General features: G+C 37.2%; 1 protein-coding gene across 1 annotated transcript in view; it reads right to left on the minus strand.

Moving 5' to 3' along the window:
• The window catches only part of LOC130913145 (anthrax toxin receptor 1-like), a 68,148-nt gene that overhangs the window by 23,435 nt on the left and 24,774 nt on the right, over positions 1–19,939 (minus strand). Inside the window, exons 13-17 of the mRNA XM_057831501.1 lie at positions 16,631–16,726; positions 7,155–7,196; positions 2,700–2,795; positions 2,460–2,627; positions 362–442 (exon numbers count right to left, since the gene is read on the minus strand). Of these exons, the coding sequence (XP_057687484.1) occupies positions 362–442; positions 2,460–2,627; positions 2,700–2,795; positions 7,155–7,196; positions 16,631–16,726 (483 nt within the window). The remainder of the gene's footprint in view (positions 1–361; positions 443–2,459; positions 2,628–2,699; positions 2,796–7,154; positions 7,197–16,630; positions 16,727–19,939) is intronic.

Below are 19,939 nucleotides of genomic sequence, written 5' to 3' on the forward strand. Positions count from 1 at the left end.
TTCCCAACCAGTGTCATAAGCAATCATCTGAAAATAATTATTATGTACAGATTCTGTATATTTTTCATTATCCTTCTATGCCAAAAACTATGTTCAGTTACCTTTCACACAACGGAAAAAGCCATTACTTCCTGTACATACATAACTTTGTGTTAAATTGAACACACCCACATTTCACAAAGGCTAAGTCAAATTTGTAAGTCAAGTGAGACCATTTTATTATTCTTTCAATGTTCATATAATTTCAGCTAATATAGCAGCACAAAACAACCTCCTTCGACCCCAACTGGAAGTTCATGTCCGTAGTAAAGTAGCTAAAAGGATGAATCACACAGATTGATTGACTTTATTGTGGTCTTACCTTGTCACCTGGATGAGGTCTCATGACAGAAACGCGGTTGTAGCCTTTTCTCAAAAGGTCCCACAATGCATCCAGTTTGTTCTACACAAATAAAGAAGTTAAAATGCTGATCTTAATGATACAAATATTGCACTGCAATTAGAGCTGGGCAATTCTAAGGTCAAAGATTTTAAAAAAAATTTTTTTTTTTGGGATCGATCTCGTTCAACAGATGTGTCATATTTAATTGACCACATGCCGATTTTGAACAGTCCCGCTAACGTCCTGATAGTTTTCACATAGATTATTACACTCCCAGTGAAGTAAACTGTGAAGGTTAACATACCTAACAAGATAAATTACCGTATTTTCTGGACTACAAGCCGCTATTTTTTTCTCACGGTTTCTACCCTGCAGGTATTACAAGCGTCTTATTTGTGGATTTTTATTTTATTTTTTTACAAACGGACTTCATATTTTCTTGTTCAGTTTTTTTTTTTTAAATGGATAATTTGACATATTTTTTAAAAATGGCTTTCCAAATTTTGAAATTTTGATTTTGAGATTTTGAAGTGGGAGGGATGGCAGCGAATTAACAATTGTTCTACTCGTGATGAACTCATTCCAATTCACAGCAGAAGCTTGTTTTTCTTTTTATTTGTTTGTAGAATATCCTAGAATGATTTTTTTGACCAATGTATGGATAATCGTTGGATCGCCATATCATCAGATCATCGTTATCGTGAGCTTTGTACCTCAAATAGTATCGTGTCGTGAGGTACCTAGAGGTTCCCACTCCTACAGATACCCTTGTACAGAAACTAAGGCTACGTTCATACTACAGGTCTTAATGCACGAATCCGATTTTTTGTCATATCCGTTTTTTTGGCGTGCCCGTTCAGACTGCCTTTATCCATTGAGACCGTTCAAGTATTACGCATGCGCAATAATTCGCAGTCCGACACCCGCTAAGCAAGAAGACCCGCATGCGCAGAACCATCAAAACAAATGACAGACGTCATCCGTCATTCCAGGGATATCATATTTTGCTTTTCAAAAGGTGGACACAAATAACAGACATAAATAATCCCCGTTTAGGCAAATATTCAAAGTTTATATGGATCGATAGCATGCACGCACTGTCCGTGCACGTCACACACACATACGGGCAGTTTGTCCCGACTCTCGGCCGTGGAGGCAATGTTGAAATATTGCTCACTTGGAACAGAGAGAAAACTGAGCATTCTCAGGCTTATCCTCAACCCATTTTTATTTTTTATGACTGTTGTCAAGCTCAGCTCTTCCTCAAAAGCCGTGTTCATTGCAAGCTAGGCGCTAATAACGCACAGGTGCATCGCTATGGTAACGACTCTATCGCCATTTGATGACGTAATTGCTGCATGAAATCCGATTTGCGGGACTGGACAGTACAGACCGCCGCGACAGTCTGGAAAAATGTGGCCCAGATCGGATTTAGACCACATACGAAAGTGACCCAGATCGGATTTGAAATGGTCCCGTTCTATGCGACTTGTCACGTTCAGACCGTCAAGTTAATGCCTGACTCGAGTCGGAAAAACACGAAAAAATCGGATTCGTGCATTAAGACCTGTAGTATGAATGTAGCCTAAAAGTGAAACAAAACAGGAACATAAAAACCAAGATGTGATCCTTATTTTTGGTCAAATCACCCAGCCCTAAGTGCAATACCTTCTTCCAGAGAAGTAAAGGCCATTTCAAGGGCTACTGTACATTAGACATCTTCTCATGATAGTTTAAAACAAAGCGAAAGCACTGAGGCTAAAGAAAGGCAACACAGCTGTTTTTTCCTTGCAAAAATGCTAGTCGCGCAGCCTCGTTCCCTGGAGGTCAGTCTAACAGGAGCCTGGTTTCTATTAGCAACCTCTTGCTGGCTGGGAAGGAAGTGTTACTCCTTTAACCCAATCCTCGCTTAGCTGCGTGCAAGCAGCAATATTACTTGAATTTACTTTGTCTTTCACGAACAAGTACGTCTGTTGACTGATAATGTAGTTTTTACTTTTTTTGTATACTAGGGATTTTCCTGTCACATCATATCAGACTTGGACACATTTGTCATTTATCAGACTCATTCTGGTACCTGGATGGGAGAGTACCACTTGTGGGTTCCCAGGGGTTTTTGCATGCCATTGTTGAGAACGCGCATAGGGGACTGAACAAACTCCTGCTCAGGCATCTTCACTTTGGCATTTTTGGCCTTCTCCAGCTTTGCTCCTTCTTCAGTAGAGCCTTTTTCACCCCAGCGAACCTAACGGGAACCAGTTTGATTTACAGTGAATGGAATTCTATGGGATTTACTAATTTGTCGCTCTATTCTCACCTCCATCCTTTTGATTCCCCCAACACCCCGTCCTCCGTAGTAGGAAGCATCGACTGTAGGCCATTTCTTCTTTGGCGTGTCATCGTCCTCATCATCCTATATAAGATTTGTGACAGGAAGCACTTGGATGAGGGAGATTATATAAGACAGTTCACTGACTTCATGTAGGTAATTTATTCTCATAAGAATGTCTCTATTACTGTGGTTTCATTTAGCTGCAGCGTGGAACTACACAGCATCATACCTTAAAGCGGAAGTTCAGAATTTTTGACATTAGACTTAATCTTCGAGTTGACGGGGGTTTAATTAGTCGGTGGAGTTGATTTCAACAAATTCCGTCCAGTCTGTAAGTTATTTGTTCGTTTCAGGGCTCCAGAGTAGCTAAGCTAGCGCGAGTCAATGGTGCGTGCTTAGCATGCCAATTAAAATATAGATCAACAAACAGATCCAATATGAGTCAAATAAATACAAAATGCAGATCATTGATCATTCATCATTCATCAAAACACTCATGCGGCCAAAACAATGTCACACCAAACTGCCTTATTTCATTCTGCAGGACTATTTTTTTAGATGTATAATACGACCATAATAGAGAGGAGTGCTTTGGCCACTCGTGCTCACGATGCATTCAAGGAAAGTAGGAATTCGATCTTATCCCGCTCGGATGGTACCAGTTGCGACCTCAAAGCATTCCGGGCAAATTTAAACAGCAAACATGGCGGATTGTGACGAGTTGTTATTTGTTTTGGCCATTAAAAGACATTTTGACTTCGAGCAAACCTGCATTCTCGTAAGCGATTAAATAGTGGAGGCGTTCCAGTTATATTTTTTCAGATCGGAGGTTGGAAACTTTTCCTACCTTCCTCGAATGCTGCATCCATAGACTTCATAATATATTGACAGGACATGGGGCGCGGGGCTGATTAATAGGGGGCCTATTTCCGTCAAAGCTGACCGAGTGGAAACACAAAGAGCTTTATACGTTAAATTTCTCGTGAATAATTGCTTAAATCCCTGAATCCTTATTAGATATGGATGTAAAACAGTCTCGATTCCTGGTTAAAAGCAAAAAAAAAACAAACAAAAAAACAGGCAGTTAGCGTTGATTTTATGTAAATATGTTGAATGTGCTGCTAGTCTTTAAGCCACTGTGGCGCCGCCTTATCACCACAAAGAGCTTTTTACGTTGAAAATTCTTTTGTATAAATGCTTAAATCCCTGAATTCTCTATGGATATGAACGTAAAATAGTCTCGCTTCTTGGTTAAAAGCAAAAAAACGGGCAGTTAGCCTTTATTTTACGTAAATATTGCGAATTATGACGCCAATGCCGTAGCGGTTAATTTCTACAATTGATTTTTTTCACAACGTTTCAAAATGCGTGCATGGTACGAAAAATATAACAATTTCCTTGAATCCTTGAATAAATCACTCCTGAGACAATCCTTCCTGTTTGTATGCGGTATAGCTTGTGTACTTTTTCAACCTAAATTCGGCGTTGGATTGCTGCATGTGTTTGAGAATAACTGCGACCAATTTTGACCGACTGAAGCGGAGTGTGGGACGGCCCCCTATTTGAAGGCTTGGCGCAGTTTGGGGAATGTGTCCCGTCAATATTATGATGAAGTCTATGGCAGCATCAGTCTGCTGAGTTAACAGACAGCCGGCAACAGGGCAAAATGTGCATTTAGGGGCCGTGGAATCAGACAAAAGAAATGGGCAAAGCAAAGTTGCCACAAATTCCCTATGAAGAACGAGGAACAATATAAACTGGTTACTTGCTGCTGGCTACAACATAAAAAATTTGCGGTGAAAAAAATTTGATATCCCTCCGCTTGCTCCTCTGCAGAGCAGCTGGACTACATATGTTGCTGTTCATAGTGCAATTATTGACATGCAATGGTAAGTTTTAATAACTTTATCCTGAAAACATAGCCAGCACTATTAATTGCAAGGGTCATCGATGATTTTCATGTGTGCATATGTTGTTTTTTATTGGCATGCTAAGTCATCCCAATTGACTTGCGCTAGCTTAGCCACTCCGGAGCCCTGAAACTAACAAATAACTAACAAATCACACGGAATTTGTTGAAATCAACTCTATCTACTAATTAAACCCCCGCTAACGTGACGATTAAGCTGGATGTAAAAAATTCTAAACTTTCCCTTAAAGTTGTTTATTTTGATTACAGTATTTTTTCAGACTACCCTAATTTTCGGACTATAAGGCGCACCTGAGTATAAGCCGCCACCCACCAAATTTGACATTAAACAACATTTGTTCATAGATAAGCTGCACTGGACTATAAACTGCAGCTGTCCTTATTGTATTATGGGATATTTATAGAACAAGAGAACCGGTAACACTTTGACAGCGGCATCAAAGACTGTCATAAGACCAAATGAACCACAGTGAAGCTTTAAAACAATTGGCGGCAAAGCTTCATAAAGTTTCATTTGGCTATCACTGCTCCCTTGGACGAGACAGTCAACCACTGCTGCCACCTGCTGTAAACACTGTTGTCGTCCAACATGCCTCCTAGCATGCGTTGCAGCGATACAGATGTAAATAACAATTAAAAGTCATGTTCTGTGCTAATTATTTATTTAGTTACTGTTCCAGTTGTTTCATTAATAGCTAGTTATGGTATTGAGTCACACTTTATTTGACAGTGGCGCCATAAGACTGTCATTGGACCATCATAATTATAACATGACATTGTCATAAGTATTAATGAATGCTTATGGCAGATATCCTTTTGTGTCATCCGGCAAATTACCGTAATTTTCGGACTATAAGCCGCTACTTTTTTTCTTCATTTTGAATCCTGCGGCTTATAGTCCAGTGCGGCTTATTTGTTGATTTATTTGGGTTAATAGGCAACACTTTATTTGACAGTGGCGTCATAAGACTGCCATGAAACCATCATAATTATGACATAACATTATAATGGGCATTAATGAATGCTAATGACAGATGTCATTAAGTGTCATCCAGAAAATGATGTCAGTAACTCCATCTCCATTGTCCAGGTAGGATCTTTTACATCCATTCAAAAGTAAGATAATTTGCCGGATGACACAAAATGATGTCTGTCATAAGCATTCATTAATGCTCATGGCAGTGTCATGTCATTATTATGATGGTCTTATGACAGTCTTATGGCGCCACTGTCAAAGAAAGTGTTACCAAATTCCATTACTAGCAGTTAATGAAACAACTAGAACAGCAACTGAAGAAATAATTAGCACAGAACATGAATTTTGAATGTGATTCACATCTGTAGCGCTGCAATGCATGCTAGTAGGCATGTTGGACGACAACAGTGTTGACACCAGAGGTTGATTGTCTCCCCCAAGAGAACAGTGATTGTCAAATTAACCTTCTTGAAGCAATAAAGCTTTGCAGCCAATTGATTCAAAGATTCATGGTAGTTGATTTGGTCTTATGATAGACACTTATAATACAGTGAGGACAGCTGCGGCTTATAGTCCAGAGCGGCTTATCTATGAACAAATGCCGTTTTCGTGTCAAATTTGGTGAGTGGCGGCTTATAGTACGAAAATTATGGTATCTCACTTTGAATGGATTAATATGATCCAAGCCAGACGTAAATGGAGTTAGTGACATAATTTGCCTGATGACTCTTAATGACATTGGTCATAAGCATTCATTGATGTGCATGATAGTGTCATGTCATAATTATGACAGTCTTTGGAGGCAAACTTATCTGATAAGAGACCGAGAACAAACAAAGTAATTACAATGGAATGGAGAAAGGCTAAATAGGTATCTTTGAATTTAACATACTACTGGTTATTGACAATGCGACATAAATTGTAAAATGGTGCCCGATCAACTTTGTAAGAGCAGAGGTTTGGAAACATCTGTATACGGTAATTGTACAAGCGTTTCGAATGTTGTGTCTTTTAAATAGTTCTCTTGCACCCTTCTCGATTTTTACATCCATCCATTTATGTCTCTGTCTGGTGGATGACAGATCTCGGGAAATAACACAAGCCCAAAAGGAACATTTTATGATGTTTCATCCCTGTAATATAGTGTGTCTGGAATACTCTTTCATCTTGTCAAAAAGACAAAGCAATGACAAATATGTGTTTTTTTGGCTCAGAAGACCGTATCATTAGTGTAAACAAACGCAAAGGGATATTAGGGACTTAGTGGTCGGATTTACTTCCAAACAGAATGTTGACGGATTTCCTTAAGACTATAAATCAAAATCCCCCATAAAAATGGGTTGGGTTAGAAAATAGCAAAAGTCAGAAATTCAATGTTGGAGGGCGTTAACTTGCAATGCATTCAAGAGATAATTCAAAAGTTTCATTCCAGGAGAGAAGGAAATAAGAGTGCTTGCTCATTGGGGTTTAAGATGTCAGAATAAACTTAACACTGGCAGGGAGTCATTAGAGTCTGAAAGGGTGTTTTTCCTACCGAACTCTCCTCCACAGTAGGTGGCGGCGGCTCGTGGATGATCTGAGAAGGAATAAACACACAGAGAGACAAGACCATACCACATCAGATAAAGTCATGAAAGCATGTTTAAAACATTGTTGTCTCCACCCTTGGCTGAGGAAATGCGTCGTCCACTTAGATGAGCAATGCACTGACCTAGAAATCTGCATTCCACATTTTTGGGGAGACAAATGATCTTAAAAAATGCTGTGTTATGTTATATCAATTATTTATTTATTGAGCAATAACCTATCTCTAAAAATATTTCTAATTTCCTCATCTTATCATACTTGCAATGTTTGAGCTTGCTGCAATGTGCAACAGTTAACAATGATCAGACACTTTATGTACAGTCTAGTCTGCCTGGCAGAGGCTGCACGCTCTACTGTGTGCTTTTTTTTCTCTCATTTTTGCCATCACAGTTGAGCTGTCAGGTTGATTATAAACCACATAAAGACAGCAAATGAAATGCATTTGGCAAATTGGCCTGACCCTGATTTTTCTTATTTGTGATTTTCCTCCATCCTTCTCCAAATCCTGGAGTAAGAATGGCTCTCCATGGTAACGTTTTCCTAAACAGAAACGCATGGGCTCCAAGTGCCATGAAATGGACAAGAACAGAGGGAGGAAAGGGAGCCATGTTGAAAAAGTGGATATATTGGCCTTGTTGTTTCCAACAGTGGTAAAATTAGAAGTTTTGAATAAAAAACAAAAAAAAACAGTCTGAATTTGATTGCTGAAATAGACTGTGAGGAGATAATTTGTTGCAATAGTCTGATGCTGGCACTGATGTGGTGTTCAACGCCTATTACACTGTCCAGAGCATTTCGTTTATGGTAATTATCTACTACTTTGTGTCCCCATCAATTTTAACTTAACAAAACAAACATTTGTTTCGGTATTTACTGATGAAAAAAGTACAAAGGGCTACAATAGGGGAAAAAATGATAAGTAGAATTAGGAGATTAGGGCTCTAATTAGGGCTGCAGCTATCGAATATTTTAGTAATCGACTGAAAATTCAAGTCGGCTCGGATAAAACTTTTTTTTTTTTTTTTTTTTTTTTTAGATAAAGCGCTATTATAAATATACTAGGGCTGTCAAAATTATCGCGTTAACGGGCGGTAATTAATTTTTTAAATTAATCACGTTAAAATATTTGACGCAATTAACGCGCATGCCCCGCTCAGATTAAAATGACAGAAGTGTAATGTCCTCTTGTTACTTGTTTTTTGTTATTTGGCGCCCTCTGCTGGCGCTTGGGTCCAAATGATTTTATGGGTTTGGGGAGTGAGCTTGGTGTAATGACATCAACAATGGCGAGGCACTAGTTTATTTTTTTGATTGAAAATTTTACAAATTTTAATAAAACAATAACATTAAGAGGGGTTTTAAAATAAAATTTCTATAATTTGTACTAACATTTATCTTTTAAGAACTACAAGTTTTTCTGTCCATGGATCGCTTTAAGAGAATGTTCATAATGTTAATGCCATCTTGTTGATTTATTGTTCTAATAAACAAATACAGTACTTAGTACCGTATGTTGAATGTATATATCCGTCTTGTGTCTTATCTTTTCATTCCAACAATAATTTACAAAAAAATATGGCACATTTTATAGATGGTTTGAATTAGGATTAATTAATTTTTAAGCTGTAATTAACTCGATTAAAAATTTTAATCGTTTGACAGCCCTAAAATATACATGAGAAAACAAGACATTTCATCTAAAATTGAACTATTTTCAGTCAATCAATATCTTTATTTTCGATGTACGTTGTTGAAAACGGCCAACAATTGCATCTCAGATGTAATCTCGGATCATAGAAGCACCGCCTCGCATCAAAATCATCAGTCTTAGGTGCGCTATTTTAGGGAAGGGCAATTTTATTTTTGAAAATGATTTTTTCTTTGATTGAAAATAGGTTTTTTGACTGAAGCAACTTTTTCTGGGATTGAATGATTTACACAAAAATATCCTACTCATATTATGGTCCGAAAAAAAAGGATTGGTTCAATCAAAGAAAACAGTTCAAATGGAAAATTCTGAGTTTCAAATGTTTTATCGCATTCAAAAACTTTTTTTCCATGATTGATTTTTTTTTTTTTTTTTTCTTTTTTTTGATTGAAGTGATTTTTCTTTTAAATATTTTTTTGTTTGAAGCAACTTATTTTTTGATTAAATAATAAAGGCCCAAATGCAAAATAACATTACTTCAATCAAAAATGTTGTTTCAATCAAAAAAAAAACTTGACTTCAATCAAAAGAAAAAAATTCAAAGAAAAATAGTTTTCGAATGCATTTTTTTGAGTTTCAAATTTATCTTTGCATTTAAAAACATTTTTTTTTTGACTGAAGTGACTTTTTTATTGAAAATATATATTTTGATTGAAGCGACTTTTTTTTTTATTGAAGCAACTATTTTTGATTGAATGATAAAGAAACAAATCTACCCCCATAGAAACCTAGCCCTCTGCAGGGCTAACGTTACGTGAGCGAGTGACAGCGAGCAACATCATATTTATTAGCGTTGAGAATTTACTGCTTTAAAATGGCGGCTGTTTTTTAATGCCGCCCAGTCTGTCATTTCCCATCTAGTTCTACATATATATGATATCTATGAGACGCATTAGACGCTACTACCGTAGCATCATGCGGGCGTAGTTTTTAGCAACATTGGAGTAGTTTGTAGCGGCTGTCGGCTGCTGTAAGGTTTTTTTTTTTTTTTAATTGCTTCTTCCTCTACGCACGTGACGGCATGGCGTAGTCCCGCATCAAAAGTAGTCCGGCCAAAACGTGATGCTTAGAGCTGGCAAAATTAAACGATTCCTCGAGGTGAATAAAATTACTCGGACCAGTTTTTAAACTCGAGTTACTCGAGTCTCTCGAGTATTCGTTTCAGCTCTAGTTGTAATATTGTAAGAATAACAATATGATTTAAAGAGGACATAGTTGTATTGTTTAAAGGGATCCACGGATAGAATGACTCGTAGTTCTTAAATGATAAACATTATTGAGTAAAAATAATTTGATATTGAAACCCCTCTTGAGGTTTTCGTTGTTATACAATTTGTAAAATTAGTTTAACAAGTAATTCGCCATTGTTGTTGACGTCGCAGGGCAGTAACGTCACATGATTACGCAGCTGGGCTTCCAGAGTACGACTCTAGCGACATTAACATGTCATCTGTTCAACCCTTTCAATTTCAACCCAAGACGAACATTAACTCATTCACTCCCAGCCATTTTCAACGTAGCAACCCCCTTCGCTCCCGGCTGTTTTACTAGATTTTGACTGATTTTGCAAGGCCCCCAGAAAAGTCTGTTCTATTGCTATATAAATATGCAACTCGCCAAAAGAAAGATTAGACCCTCTTCTTTCAGCATGAAAAAAGTAAGTTTAAATCTTTTTTCCATTCTTTAGATATCAGCATTAGATTGATTAGTTTGAGCAATTTTCCAATTTCTGATGAAAAAACAGAAATTGAGCTTTTTGTAAAAGTGTACATTTGAAACATAACTTTGACTTTATGATAGCTATTTTTTGCTTTTGTGACATCCCAAACATCTGAACAATGTTTTCCTTCTACAAAATAACATAAACAACAATACAAATAGAGCTTTTGATAGCAAAGTAACAATTTATTTACACATAACTAAACTATTGAACTGAGAGATTAAGCTGTTGTGGCCGCGGCTGTATCGACAGGCGGGGTAAATTTTTCCCTCATCACAGCCTGTCCGTCTCATCAAGATTTTTTGAATCTTTCTTTTGTAGTGACCACTACCTCATAACAGAATTCAGCTAGGGAACTTGTGTGTCACATGTGCCTTGTGTTTACATCGTTCTCCACATTTTTCTCACGCTTCTTACTCCCTCCAACTTCCGTTTCCTGACTATTTCTCCTCATTCATTTCCTTTCATGGTCCGATATGAGTTCTTACCAAATGCGCTAATACCCTCCAGTGGCCAGTTTTTTTGCTTTAAAATGGATTTTAAGCGTTGTGCTTTGGAGCAAACTTGCATCAGAACCTAGTGATGTCTCTTGTGGAAAAAAAACATAAAAGACGTATAAATAAGTTTTTGGGTTAGGGTTAGTCGATATTTCGAAAAAACTGGTAGCAAAATTAAAATGAACAGGAAAGATGGGATGAAATGAGACGTGAGCTGGAAAAAATTGTTCTACCAAAATGTGCTACACCGGCTAAACGTCTACAAGAGGCGAATTTGACACCCAAAGTACCACCGTGTGCTTTCAGCTTGTTTTGTTTAAATGCATACAGACTTAACATATTAAAGATGCCTAAAGAAAACACTTAAACTTTGTAATATCAAATAAGGTTAGTTTAAATATGCTACGTGACTAATGTGGTCAACAGATCAACAATCTGCTTTAAAGCTACCACAAGAAAACACAATGCTTAAAAGTATGAGAGGGAAACACACGCAAAAAGTATTTTCAGGCAATGAAAAGGTAATAAAAGACGCAATAAAAACACAAATAGTAAGTACTCGCCGCTTTTAACCGATGAGCGCTTGTGTTGGACATCTTGCCGCATAGAAGGAATTGCAGTAACCCAGTAGTATTTGTTGAGTGACAGTGACAATTTACGTCATCACCCCGAGCGTCCATTGCGCGCTTAAAACATGGCGCCCTCCATAGGTCAAAAAAAACGTGTACTAAATATTATAGATTTTTAAATCAATGGCAATATTTTAGTTTTCTAATACCGTATTGGCCCGAATATAAGACGGTGTTTTTTGCATTGAAATAAGATTGAAAAAGAGGGGGCCGTTTTATATTCGCGGTCTAGACATTATACCCATTCACGACGCTAGATGACGCCAGATATCATTGAAGCGAAGTTCTGTTATGACAGATCTCAGCTATTATTAGCTATTAATGCAGTTATTGCAATTTTGTTGTTTTATCACAATAGATTGGTTTATTTACATTTCAAAAACCAGAAGCCATTCAGTTACGAATGTGATTGCACTTTAGTTTACATATTTTAATGTTCAGATATTAAGATTTGAATGAGGCAAAATAACATGCTTTTTCTCTCAAATATTTTCTCATAATCATTTGTTTCAGATGTACTGTAATTATTTTCTGTGTAAAGATTAATTTGGTGTTCAAAAAGTCTTTTTTTTTTTTCTCAAACTTGAGTCTTGAAAAAGAGGGGGTCGTCTTGTAATCAGGTCCGTCTTATATTCGGGCCAATACGGTAATATATTTTAGTAAGAGAACAATTGTGATTATTAGAACCTGTAAGTCTTTAAATCCGAGGTTCCCTATAACAAAAGAGGTTAATAAAGTAGTACATATTTTGAGTGTACTTGGTGCATGAGAACATATGCATCAGCCTTAGACCAGGAGCAAATGTCTCTAACAAAACGTCATTTCTGATCGATGATGGAACACACCCAATAAATTGGATGGTTTCAATCTGTCACGAGAAAGCAGACATACAGATGTTTGCTTGATCATATTGCACTGCTTACTCTGGTTACAGTGTTGACGTGCCAAAACGGTGACTATTTCATTGTTTGTGAGCTCATACTAATTCAGTTTGACAATATTTTTAACAGTTCTCCTTTTTACACACATTATTAATCTTGTAAAATTTTGACTCTTTCTTGTAAGAGTACAAATTAATTCTTGACACATTGCACGTTTGCCCTCATGAGATTTCAAATTTATTCTTGCAGTATTTTTTTTTCTTTTGCATGCGGTCCTGATGTACATTCATAAAGAAGATATTAATTAGGCTAGGTTCATACCACAGGTCTTAATGCACGAATCCTACTTTTTCGTGTATTTCCCACTGGAGTGAGGCATTAACTTGACGGTCTGAACGGGAAAAGTCCAACAAAATCCGACCTAGGTCACTTTTGTATGTGGTTAAAATCCGATCGGGGCCACATTTTTTTCCAGAATGTGGCTGTGGTCTGAACTGTCAAGTTCTCCAAATCGGAATTCATGCAGCAGTTACGTCAGCAAAGAGCGAGAGAGACAGGGCGCTATGTTTGCAATGGAGCTTTGCATTAGCGTTAGCGCTTAACTTGAACGCGTTTTTTTGGGGGGAAGAGGCAGGCTCGACAACAGTCATAAAATAATTAAATAAGCCTGATAATGCTCGGTTTTCTATGTGCTCCAAATGAGCAATAGTTCAAGATTGTTTACGCAAACTGTCTGTATGTGCGTGTGTCATGCATGCACAGTGCGTGCATGCTATCAATTCATATAAACTTTGAACATAAGACTAAACAGATATTATTTATGTCTGTTTTTGTTTTGGAAATCGCTTTTTGGAAATCAAAATATGATCACCCTTGAATGACGTTGAGCCAGCATGTCATTTGTTTTTGATGCTCCTGCGCATGCGGGTCAGTTTTCTCAGCGCATCTCGGACTGCGAATTAGTGCGCATGCGTGACGGTGATACTTGAACGGGCTCAATGGACAAAGACAGTCTGAACAGGCACACCAAAAAACAGATACAGTGGGAAGAAAAAGTATATGATACACTCACAATGGGAAAACCCATTGGCAGTGTATCAAATACTTGTTCTCCCCACTGTATGTCAAAAAATCGGAATAGAGCATTAAAGTGCCTATTACAGGAAAAAAACTTTTTTATTTAATATTTCACGCGGTATTTTATGCTCTTGAATGAAATGGACCGCATGGATGTGTTTGGAAGCGATCGATTTTTTTATTCAATTCTTTGAATCCCGCACCATGAAAATGAGTGACTTCCAGCTCCAGTCTGGGATTGAGGAAGAATGCAAATGTGATGTCACCCGGGTCACCATCTCACAACACAGCCATTGCTTTATAGCATGCAGATGGAGTGCGGATTCAGTTGATTTTGGAGATTAATTCGTTTATTTTTCAAATCACGCCAGCCCAATGTGCTGCAGGCTTTTGTTGCTGCACCAGGGAGAGTGGTGTGAGGCTTTTTGGATTTCCAAAAGATTCTTGTTCACTGTGATGGGCAAAAAAAGTCAGACGGAGGAACCACTGGACGGACAAGGTGGTCAGTAAGGTTCGTGTTTTATATTATGTCAAATACTGAGATCATGGCAAACGTTATAATAAGGAGGCGGCTTGCATTTTGTGGGTGATAATACTACTCCTGTTTTGTTTACATTTTCGGCGTTTCCCCTACTCTCTGGGCTGGCCGATCGGTGAAAACAATCAACCCCCCCCCGCTGTGTGTGACATGAGTTGGGGTAATTTTGTGTGATTTGTCATTTTCGGCGTTTCCTCTTCTCGCCCCGGCGATGAGCACTGCGTGCCTGCCGCAGAAAAGACTTGGAAACTCCGCTTAGTTAGCATGTCTGCTTACTGTCACGCCCCCTGCTTTGTTTACGCTCTTTCCTCAGTCTCCAAAGCCGGGACAGGGAAATGACTAGGGCTGCAGCTATCGAATATTTTCGTAATCGAGTAATCGACTGAAAATTCTATCTATTAGTCGAGTAATCAGATAAAAAAAAATATTTTTAGGTGAAGAGCAATTATAAATATACATGAGAAAACAAGACATTTCATCTAATCTTGAACCATTTTCAGTCAATCAATGTCTTTATTTTCGATGTCTATTGTTGAAAACAGCCAACAATTGCATCTCAGATGTAACTAGAATAAAAAGACTAATTCACTGCTTTCACTCAAAAAAACTTTAGATCTTATCAAAATATATATACTGCATATATATTGTATATACCCTAAAAATGCCGTTATGCTTGATAACACACATCACTTTTTAAAGTTTTTCCCACGTGTTTCAATTGAATTTCTATTTGTGTCAAGCCATTTTTAAGTTCTAGTTAAGTTTTAAGTTCGTCTAAACTGTAAGTCCTGATAGGATTTTGAGTTTTTGCAGTGTTCAAAATAAATGTATGATACAGGCTGTATTGGAGCACATTAGGGACCAGTGCTACTTGGTGTTTTATCCAGCAATGACTACTGACCTAAAATTGATAGTTAGCATAATTGAGTTTTTATTTTACACCCTCATCACTCCACAACGCTATGTTATGTTAAAGCCTGTATGTAAGACACGTTAAGTGGTCATAATTAATAGAAACCTAGCCCTCCGCAGGGCTAACGTTACTTGAGCTAGTGACAGTAACATTAATCTTATTTATTAGCGCTCAGCACTCTTGATTAACGCTTAGCGCTCTACTGCTTTAAGATGGCGGCTGTTTACTAACGCTGCCCAGACGCGGCCGAGTCTGTCATTAAGCATCTAGTTCAACATACATGTGATCTCTATGAGACTCATCAAACGCTACCTGCTACCAACGTAGCATCGTGCGGGCTAGTATTTAGCAACGTCGGCGTCGTTTGTAGCGGCTGTCGGCTGCAGTAAGTTTTTTTTTTTTTGCTTCTTCCTCTACGCACGTGACATCAGCGCGTTGTCCCGCATTAAAAGTAGTCCGAGCAAAACGTGTTGCTTACAGCTGTCAAAATAAACGATTACTCGAGGTGAATAAAATTACTCGGATCAGTTTTTAAACTCGACTTACTCGAGTTGCTCGAGTATTCGTTTCAGCTCTAGAAATGACAAAAGCCTGACTACCTCTGGTGGTATAAAATACTCTTCGTGAGGTGCAAGAAGTCGAGAGTTTTGACCATTATGCAGTAATTTTGCCCTGTCCTGAACTGAATAAATGCATTTTTAATAGTTCATATTCCATTTAGCACAAGACTGTTATTTGTCATAACCATACCATTTATATAGTAATTAGGGAAAAACATAAATGTAAAAGAAGATAAAAAGTATACCCTGTAAAAAATATTGGACCCGAGAGATTGAAACAATGACGTTTTGGTGCTCTCTGTTGCAATTTTCCTGAATCTGAATCGTCCCCCTAAATGGGCCGGATTCTAAATTAGCTGAAATCATGACCATGCCGACGTCATCCTCCAGCTGGGGACGCTAGAGCGTTATAATGAAAGGCAGGGCTAAACGGCAGATTGAAAGATTAAAATTTCTCGTCATCTGGGCTTTGCCAGATTTTTGCATATAGTCGAATGGTCTCAAAATATGATTATAATTCACATAATAATGCTTTTTTCAGATATTTTTTTAATGCTATCACAGGCACTTTAAGACCTGTGGTATGAACCTAGCCTTATTTACACTCACTGCTTAATTTATCAAGTATACCTGCCCAGTCGCATCATTTTGATACGTTGTTTTGATTTTCATCAGTTGTGCAGTGGTAACTACTGTATTGTCGTGAACAGTCAGTGTATTAAGACATACACTTTTAAATGTAGACCTTTAAAATGATTTAATACTCATCTATGATTCAACGCTAAACTTTTAACTATGAAAATTGATGTTGAGTTAACAAGATGCCATAGAGTTTCAGTAATTTGTTTTAATTTCCTGTATCAAAAGAACTGACAAATGTGTATGAGTGGTTGGACTCACAACAGTGCAGCAGAGGGGCCAGAACCACCACAGGAACGCCAAGATGAGGAGCAGCATGAGGATGAGCAGAGTGAAGGCCAAAATAGTTCCACCAGACTGTGACATATAAACACAATATATAGGAATATACTGTTAAAAGACAAAAGAACTTTAATTTCTTGTTCTTTCATTAAATCAAGTTGTTCTTGACCATGTAATTTCTTTGTCATGAGTGGAGGAAATAAACACTGTCAACCACTGAATGGCATTGTTACTGGAATTATGTTACCACATATAGAAAAACATCTTTGGTGGCAGCAATGCTGTCTTTGTAAAAAAATTGGAGGCAATTTACTCAATCACGCACATGGTTGACTTAGGAGTATCAGATGTTACTCAGTTCAGGTCGTAGAATACATCTAGGTATGTGCCAATAAGTGTTTCGAAAGTCTACCAAGGTTTAAAAAAGGCAAGGTATCAAATCTTCAGAATCTTGTCATACAGGTAATGAGCTATATTTATGGAGACTGCACTCTGCGGCCTGCAATACAATTGGCTACTTGCAAACTAGACTTAACAAGAGTGGCGCCGATTCCTTTAAAGTAAATGAGCAGAGCCACAGCAGCAGATGGGGAGGGTGGAGGGGGGGCGGATCTTAACTATAGACAAGCAACTTTAATTATGAAAAATTATTGTTTCAAAAGAGAATTTTAGTTTTTTTAATGGCATTTTCTGATAAATAATAGCTTTTCAATAAACATGCCATGATATTGTGATATTTTTGCCCAAGGTTATCGTAACATCAGTGTTGTTTTCGTCAACGATAACGAAAATATTTCGTCAGCGGACACTTTTTTCATGACGATCACGATACGATAACGAGTTAAAATCCTGTTTTGGGAGACTAAAACATAACAAACCTAATGCCAGTTTTCATCTGACGAGAACGAGCCAAAATTGCGCGAGTTTCCTTCTCATGATCATAATGTGTGACATTTTATGTGCCTTTAGCCTGCATCGTAGCAGTGTCTGGTTGTGTCACTGATGTGACGTGCTTCCCCCCATCCCCCACTCACCAGTGCAGTGTCCTCTCAACATTCCAAGCACACACCGTAAGATTTGTTGTCTTGGTTAGAGAGAATATGCAATATCACTTTAACCTTTAAAGGTTTGTGCTAATCATCACACACTAAATGTAACTTGTAGCGTTAGCATTAGGCTAATGCTAACGGCAAGCGTCCTCTTAATCTCTCGGACAACCTTTTTTACATGCAGTTTGTGGCGTCCAGGTGGGTATAATTGATTTAAAATAATGTACTTTTTAAAAAAATTTTTTTTTATAGATGGAAACATTTTTAGTCAACGTCGACTAAAACCAAATGAAATTAGTCTTGCGTTTTCTTCAACAAAGACTAGATGAAGACAAAAAACATTTTGAGATGACTAGAATATGACTAAGACTAATACTGTAAGTATTATCGTCCAAAAGACTAAGACGAAAATTAAAAGGGCTGTCAAAAACAACACTGCGTAACATAAAAAAATGCTTAATTATATAATGTTCAGTAGTTCAATATTAGAGAATAGTATAAAAGACTGGTAGAACAATGCTTTGTTCTTATAAAGATTATATGGATTGTGTGGAAAAAATTTACATATATTTACGTATAATCATACCATATTTGTTCCTTTCTGTTCTACTAGTGTGTTTAAGCGTATTTACAAAGTGTCTGCTCTCTTTTGAATTCTCCTCCTCAAAGCCGTGATAAGATGACATAGGAATTTATTGTTTACCACTGAGAAGCATCCACTGACTGTTGTTGCAGTAAATTATTAGTTATTATGATCTAGTGCTGCAACGATTAATCGATTAACTTGAGTAATTCGATTAGAAAAAAACTTCGAATCAAATTTTGCTGCTTCAGGTGTCCGTTTAATTAGAGTGGTGTTAAAATGGTTTGTTTTGAAAGTGTTTGCATTTAGTTTTATTGATTTGGGTGCATACACTGCCCTCAAGTGGCAACAGTGAGTATGACATAACTCATTTAACATGGCTTAATCTAGCCACTCCCTGTTTAGACCAACATTGGATCAGTTTTTGTTTGAGCTAATGTTTTTTTAATGCATTCATAATTTAGTTTATAGGTATATTTAGCCGTTTTTGTAGGAATAGGTGTTTGAACGATTTGTTAAACGCAGTGTAAAACAACACTCACATTTTATAGCATTTAAACTAGCAGACTTTTGCTATGCAAGTTAGCCAATTGTTCTTTTATTGTACTTACAATATTTTTCGGACTATAAGTTGCAGTTTTTTTCATAGTTTGGCTGGGGGTGCGATTTATACTCTGGAGCGACTTATGTGTGAAATTAGTAACACATTATTATATCATTTCACATGTTATTTTTGGTGTTTTGGAGTGACACTGATGGTTTGGTAAACTTGTTAGCATGTTCTTTATGCTATAGTTATCTGAATAACTCTTAATAGCTATGTTACGTTAACATACCGTTCGCATTTCGTTGTTTATGCGTCATATAACATTATCATACACCTATTGAGCATGTTGCTCTCTATTATTTTTATTTTATTTTATATTGCCTTTCAAGATGACATACAAAAATGCGATTTATACTCCGGTGCAGCTTATATGATTGTTTTTTTCCTCTTCATTGCGCATTTTTGGGCTGGTGCGACTTATACTCAGGTACGACTTATAGTCCGAAAAATACGGTAGATCATAATTTTTTTTTGTATGCCTTTTGAAGTTAATTTCAGGTATTTTTAATTAATTTTTAAATGAAAATGCAATTCTGAATAGCTTGAAGGACTCTCGGGGAATGTTATTTTGTATTCGCATTTAGCGCTCTTTTGATAGTACAATCTTAGCAAGCCTTTGTTTTACATCTCAGAAAATTTGTTCTGCAACGCATTAAATGTTCCTAATTTTCCTAGTTTTTTATGGAAATATGTGTTTGAACGATTTGTTACGAGCATTGTAAAACAACGCTAGCATTTTATAGCATTTTAGCTAGCGGACTTTTGCTATCCAAGCTAGCCAATTGTTCTTTTGTTGTACTTAGATCCTCATTTATTTTTTGTATGCCGTTTGAAGCTAAACTCGGGTATTTTAATTTATTTTTAAATGAAAGTGCAATTCTGAATAGCTTGAAGAAACTCTCGGGAATTTTATTTTCTATTCGCATTTAGTGCTCTTTTGATAGTACAATCTTAGCAAGCCTTTGTTTTACATCTCATAAAATTCATTCTGCAACGCATGAAATGTTCCGAATTTTCCTAGTTTTTTATGGGAATATGTGTTTGAACGA

The sequence above is a fragment of the Corythoichthys intestinalis genome, chromosome 3 (assembly GCF_030265065.1).
Source record: "Corythoichthys intestinalis isolate RoL2023-P3 chromosome 3, ASM3026506v1, whole genome shotgun sequence".
In the NCBI taxonomy this organism is placed as follows: Eukaryota; Metazoa; Chordata; class Actinopteri; order Syngnathiformes; family Syngnathidae; genus Corythoichthys; species Corythoichthys intestinalis.